Source organism: Sander vitreus, unplaced genomic scaffold, assembly GCF_031162955.1.
Source record: "Sander vitreus isolate 19-12246 unplaced genomic scaffold, sanVit1 ctg726_0, whole genome shotgun sequence".
NCBI lineage: Eukaryota > Metazoa > Chordata > Actinopteri > Perciformes > Percidae > Sander > Sander vitreus.
In genome coordinates, this window is record NW_027595813.1 from 1 (window position 1) to 7,187 (window position 7,187).

The 7,187-nt window shown below is 44.6% G+C and overlaps 1 protein-coding gene across 1 annotated transcript; it reads left to right on the top strand.

The window, feature by feature from the left end:
* Positions 1 to 2,633: 2,633 nt before the first annotated feature.
* Positions 2,634 to 5,525, top strand: LOC144514868 (retrovirus-related Pol polyprotein from transposon 297). The gene has a single exon (XM_078245658.1). It carries the CDS (start codon positions 4,152 to 4,154, stop codon positions 5,337 to 5,339), a length of 1,188 nt encoding a protein of 395 aa, XP_078101784.1. The 5' UTR covers positions 2,634 to 4,151; the 3' UTR covers positions 5,340 to 5,525.
* Positions 5,526 to 7,187: the final 1,662 nt, after the last annotated feature.

A 7,187-nucleotide genomic window follows, 5' to 3' on the forward strand; every position in this document is an offset into this window, starting at 1 on the left:
AATGTTGTATGTTCTCATGTTTCTGATGATGAGTTTTGGAGAGTTATGATGTAACAGAATATAAATGATGTCACATTACTGGATCATTCACTTCATAAAATCTGACACGTTCTCACATTGACTATGAATTCATAAACATGATTTCAGAAGTTGTTTAACTTTGTATTCTGTTAGATTAGTTCAACATGATTCAGATATTTTGATAATCTGTTGATCAGTTTGTTTTTAATTGATTTTATTGAACAAATAAACAGAAATATATCTAAACTCTTGTTGTTTAGATGCTTTTATTAAACATATTTTATTAGATGGCTTCATTTTGTGTCATCAGACTGATTAATGCTATAGTATATACTAGTGCTGTCAGTTAAAGCGCTCACTAACGGCGTTAACGCAAACCCATTTTAATGGCGTACATATTTTTTTTATTGCGAGATGAACGTTCTTTTGGGCTAGCACATATCTTTTTTACATGCTGTTGCAACAACTAGTAACGTTAGAAAAAACTACAACACCACACCGGATCTAGCTTTTAAAAGTTGCCAAATGGTTCCATTGACAAGACAAGTGATCTGTGTGTTTTGTCGATGTGAACTGAGCTATCATCGCAGCACGCTCAGTTTGAAATATCACTTGATACCAAGCACACAGCTGATGGCCAAGTAAACAGCTGATGGCCAAGCACACAGATGATGGCCAAGCATGCAGCTGATGGTCAACCACAGAGCTGATGGTCAAGCACACAGCTGATGGCCAAGCACACAGCTGATGGCCAAGCACACAGCTGATGGCCAAGTAACAGCTGATGGCCAAGCACACAGCTGATGGTCAACCACAGAGCTGATGGCCAAACACACAGCTGATGGCCAAACACACAGCTGATGGCCAATCACACAGCTGATGGTCAACCACAGAGCTGATGGCCAAACACACAGCTGATGGCCAATCACACAGCCAGGCCGATCCACTTTTCCATGTGTAATGGAAAAATTACATAGACCATGATTTTTCTTAACCATGATTGTTCATCTATTGAGTACATTTTAATTATAAGTAGATCCTTAAATATGCCTCTGAAACATGTGTCTCCTAAAGATATTTCTTGAAACAGTCCTCCAGTTTAAAGATAGCTGAAAAGGGTATGACCCTGTGTATTCTCTACTACAAGCAGATGGCAACGACGCTTTAGGCGTCTGTAGAGATATGCAAAGGTCAGTTTGTCCAAAACCTAAGGTTGGAGCCTGAACCAATCTGTGAGACGAGATAGATTCCCGACTCCTATTGAAGGACTTTTTGACGCACTAGACAGATGTACAGGGACAGTTTTAGACAGCAGTGTTCAAGATTAGAATGTTTTCCAAACATGGTCGTGTTTTCTGCTGTGAAAATGGGATATAAGGAGTTGGCATATGTTACGAGGCACAGATCGGCTGTCACTTTGTAACTCTGTTCATTGTTCATTGTGAATTGCTGTTCTTGTCATTGTTTGGTTGTTCTCTCGAGAAAATAATTAAACCCCTTCCACCGAATACCTAAACTTTAATCCAGTTTGCAGCCTGTCTTTATTTTGTTTCAACAAGGTCTCTTCTTCACCCAAATTCCTCCCTCGCTGAACAGAAACTTCCACAACAAACTTGGCGTTGTCGGCAGGATTTCAAGGAGGGATCAGATCGGGACTCCCCGGGCGACTGATGACAGTGCACTCCAAGGATCTGATGATCACCTGCCTCTAAACCTCGCCAAAACATCTTTGAGAGACAGAGGGTCAGAAACCACGGAGGGCTCGCTGATTCCACTCTGAAATCCAAACGAAAAGGAAGCAATTTCAAACAGCGGGGGTAAGTTGAATTTTCAACTATTAAACAATTTGAATTGGGATATTGAGACAGTCTGTGAGACAGAGATATTGACCGTGGTTTCACTGAGGGTATTCGGTGAAAGTCTATTTTTGCTTTGGGAAAATTTTGGGTTGTGTACAAAACAGGAAAAGAGAGTTTTCCTTGGCACCCAGGTTGTTTAGTATAACAGATAAGAGCGCCAATTTTCATCATTCCATCCAGTCTGGACTAGGACGGGGTGACGGATAGATTTTAAAATCATACGGATAAACAGTCATCGTAGCTGTTTGTCAGGATTTAAGCGTGTTAGAAAATCTATCACAGATAAACAGTCATCGTAGCTGTTTGTCAGGATTATAAGCGTTTAGAAAATCTATCACAGATAAGCAGTCATTGTAACTTAAATTAAGTTGCAGCTGTTTACAGGTTTTTCCGCAAAGTTTACCGTGAACTAAACTGGGCCGTATAGTGACGATTATACGTAAAGAAGTACTTCGACTGGTTATCTATTTTTGGAAAATGGGTAACAGGAGCACAGTGCCACACGTTCCTTCAGGGCCAGTGGTGGATGAGATGATGAAAAAATTTGGGCCGAAATCTTTAGAACGTCTGACTTATTGGACAACAAAACACGGGTTTCCTGAAAATGGTTCTTTGAGCACAGCTAAACTCAGAATGCTGAAGCGTGATTTAGAAGAAGAGGAAAAAATATTGAAAGGGGGAAAAATGATTAGCAACCAAGATCTGATTCAAATAGAGAAAAAAAAACAAAAACAAAGAATGTTTTAATCAGTGGATGAAGGAAGCCACATGCAGGGAAAGAAAGCAGATGAAAAATTTGGTATCTAAGGGAGAAACTGGTAATTTTGTTGAAACACAGAAACTAGAAAAACCAGAGATTGCCACTGACACGTTTGCATTTTCTCTGTATCCGAGCATGAAACAGGTGGATCCGCTGCTCGACCTCCCGGCCTACCCTCCTCCACACGTCGCTGCTCCTCGTCATGCCGCTGCGCTGAAGGAAGATGACACGCCTGATTCCGCCAGATCCCGCCCCTCTGCCACAGTGCCATCGGCACCCCCACGTTCACGTTCACCTACACCTCCACACCATGGGGTTATGGGAATCCCATCTAAAGAACGCTTTCCTGAATGGGCTGCGGCCAGAGATCCGAGCTGAAGTACTGAAATCATGTATTGGCTGGGACGAAGCCAGACTGACAGAAATCGTCAGACACGCAAAACATGCAGAGCAGCTGGAGCAAGAGACAATTCGTCAGGCTGAAAAGAAAACAAAGAAGAAGGCCGAAAATGCCCAGATGACATTGTTTCACACAGTAAATCAACTCGCTGGGAAAGAAGGAAAGAAAAAGGGGGAAAGGGAGAGGTAGAGGGCGCGGCGGACAGCAGACGCCTGATTCAGTATGTTTCAACTGTGGCGGCAAGGGACACTGGGCCAACAAATGTCCCTCTCCAAGACAACGAAAGGGGGAACCAGTTGGGGACTGCGACTACAGCCAGGAGCAGGCAGATTGACAGGTGGTGGCAGGGGACGGTGATGGAGAGTCTGAGCCAGCGAGATCTGCCCATCTTAAGGAAAGTAAAAATGCAAACTCACAAACACAAATTTCTGCACCCATTACAGACCATAAACATCACACTGTTTCCCCACTTGATGAGAAAAACATTCTAGACGCAATTTCTTACCTAGAGCAAAAGCAACACATAGAAAGTATTCCTACTTATGCAATGTTGTCATCTGAGGTTTATAAGAAATTACCAACAACTATTTTGAATGTACAGGGGGAAGATGTGGAGTTTTTGGTAGATTCGGGTGCAACTAATTCTGTACTTCAGAGGTCCTTGTTCCCGAATCAAAAGCTTTCTGGTAGAATTGTTCTGTGCAGAAGTGCAAGTGGAGCAATTGTCCCAGAAAGATTTTCATATCCTATGATGTGTGTACACAGTGACCTAAGTGATTCAGAGCCAGAGAGGAGGGCAAAATGTTCATTTCTGCTCTCTCCTCTGTGTCCGGTGAATTTGTTAGGGAGAGATCTCATGTTACGTTTTGGTATAGGGATAATCCCAACGGCAACCGGCCTAAAGGTTGTGAGATTAGATGTCGCTACTCAGGATGACTCGTTCTTTTCACAGAGCGCACGCGGGTCCCAGCTCATATTTCAATAGGCTATTCTTCAGTCTCATGCTGCAGGCTTGCTGCATGAGGCCAGAAAATTGGTCTCCCCCTTCTCTGAGTTTAGGGAAGAACACAACTTACATTGCACGTGCTTTGTCTCTTCAGAACGTGATGACATGTTTGTCGAAGACTTTTTCAAAGAAGAAACTGATGAGCTTGAGTGTACTTACATGTACTGGCATGAAAACAAATGTGCAGTTGCATTATCCTTGACTGATAAACAGAGAATGTTTTTCAGAATTCCACACTCTCATGCTCATATCTCTTTATCCAAATCTTCCACAGATCAGTGGAGAAACTTGGGACAATTTGTCCTGGACTGTGACGGACTGACTGACTGGACTAAAACCGTGGACGGGAACGTGTACACCTCCCCCTCCACGGGAGTTTATCGGAAACTCCTGTCACACCGTGTGACCGCCGCGCGCAGTGTGTTCCAACGAAAGGAAGCTGAAACACGCACACACATTTTTCTGAATAATGCTGTGAATGTCTCTCCCACAGAAATCTCACCGTTGCTGTCCCAAGTGCCAACTCACCTGTGGGCAGCGCATAAATATGACGTGGGTCTCATCAAAAATTGTCAGCCTGTTGTCATCACACCACGCTCAGACTTCAGGCCCAAAAAACATCAGTACCCACTGAAACAGGAAGCGATCGATGGAATCCGACCGGTCTTTAACTCTCTATTGAAAGCAGGAGTTATTGTTCCATGTCCTGATTCACCTGTTCGCACGCCTATTTTCCCTGTCAAGAAAATTCGTGATAAGGGAAAACCGGTTGAATGGCGCTTTGTTCAGGACCTCAAAGCAGTAAATGCAGCGGTTCACGCACGTGCACCCAACGTACCAAACCCGTACACGATTCTTCAGGGAATTCCTGGGGGGGCACAGTATTTCTCTGTTGTTGATTTGTCTAACGCTTTTTTCAGTGTTCCAGTGGACAAAAACAGCCAGTTCTGGTTTGTGTTCCTGTTTGATGGTAAGGCCTACACATTCACACGCTTAGGACAAGGGTTTGTCGAGAGCCCAACCATCTACAACGAAGCACTGAGAGAGAGCCTGGAAAGCTTAACCCTTTCCCCAGGCTCTGCTCTCCTTCAATATGTTGATGACTGCCTGATTGCAAGTCCAACAAAAGCACAGTGTGAACAGGACACTATTGCATTATTGTGTCACCTAGCAACAGAGGGGCACAAAGCTAGCTTAGATAAATTGCAATTTGTGAAAAAGGAAGTGCATTTTTTGGGTCATGACATTTCAGCGTCAGGGAAACATTGTCTCCATCTCGGATTGAGGCAATAGTTTCCCTCCCAAAACCTGCAACAAAAAAACAAATGATGTCATTTCTAGGAATGTGTTCCTATTGTCGAGTTTTCATCCCAAATTATGCGCAGTTAGTTCAACCTTTAGCTGACATAATACATGGTAACAACTTGTCTGCACACGACCGCGTCACATGGACGACCGAGGCGGGTCAGGCTTTTGTAAACCTTAAAAAAGCTTTTCAAAAACCCTCCCACTTTAGGTCTGCCAAACTCTAAACTTCCATTCACTCAAACAGTGGATGAACGTTTGGGCTGTATGACGTCTGTTCTCTTGCAGCCACACGGTGACAGGCTCCGGCCTGTGGCCTATTTCTCTGCAAAACTTGATCCTGTGGCAGCGGGTTTTCCCATATGTCTCCGAGCCGTTGCTGCGGCGGAAAAAGCTCTGTCAGCATCAAGAGACATAGTGGGCTATGCTCCATTAACATTGCTAGTACCGCACGCAGTTTCACTGATCCTACTGGAGCAAAAAATCTTCTCATTTGTCTGCAGCGCGGTATTTGAGGTATCACACATGTCTGCTTGATATGCCTAATGTCACTGTTAAACGATGTACAGTACTTAACCCTGCTTCTCTTATGCCTACGCCAGGTGAGGGTGAGCCGCACGACTGTTTGGCTGAGTTGCAACACACCTGTGCTCCGCGCCCAGATTTGACTGACACACCAGTGCCAAATTCAGATCTGGTTTTGTATGTGGATGGGTCAGCCTCACGCTGCCCTGACACTGGCCAGGGACAGGTAGGGTTTGCTGTAGTATCAGATGCAGTAACCTTAATTGCTAAATCTCTTCCCAAACACTTCTCTGCGCAGGCTGCTGAACTCATTGCTCTCACTGAAGCATGCAAACTGGCTGAAGGATCGTCTGTTACGATCTATACGGACTCAGGTACGCCTTTGGGGTTGTACATGATTTTGGGGCATTGTGGAAACACTGGAACTTCCTCAAATCCGATGGTAAGCCTATCTTGCATCACCAACTGATAAATGACCTTCTGACGGCCATCTTGCTCCCATCACAGATAGGCATATGCAAATGTTCCGCACACACGGGGGCAACTGACGAGGTGTCTCAGGGGAATGCTCGTGCTGACATGGCTGCAAAAGCTGCTGCACGCCTCCCGTGCCACTGGATGGCAGCGTTAGTTTGCTCCACCACAGATTTTTTCACTTCCAGATTCAGTGGCGGCTATGCAGACACATGCTACATCACAAGAAAAAACACAGTGGAAAAGTGCAGGGTGCACCTTTAAAGAAGGTGTCTGGCTGGGGCCAGATTCAAAAACACTGCCTTCCGCGCCATTTCTTTCACACATTTTTGCAAAGTTGACACATGGAAGGGATCATGTGTCAAAGGGTGGGATGCTGTCTCTGTTAACACAGACATGGTTCACAAAGGGCTTCACAACATTTGCAGAAAAAATTTTTGTAAAGGCTTGCATGACATGTGCACAACACAATGTAGGCAGACCAGTGACTGTAACACAGCAGGCAGGACATCCACCACCGGCACAAGCATTTGAACATGTGATGATGGATTTTGTTGAGCTCACACCGTCAGAGGGGAAAAAGTGTTGTTTGGTGATGGTTGATATGTTCTCAAAATGGGTGGAGGTGTTTCCCGCTTCAAAACAAACTGCTTCAGTGGTAGCAAGGGCTCTAATGGCAGAAATTATTCCCAGATGGGGAATACCAAGTCGATTGTCAAGCGATAACGGCACACATTTTGTCAATGAAGCAATAACCCAGTTAAGTCTGTACATCGGCATAGACCTCAGAAGGCATTGCAGTTACCATCCCCAGAGCGCCGGGTCCGTCGAAAGAGA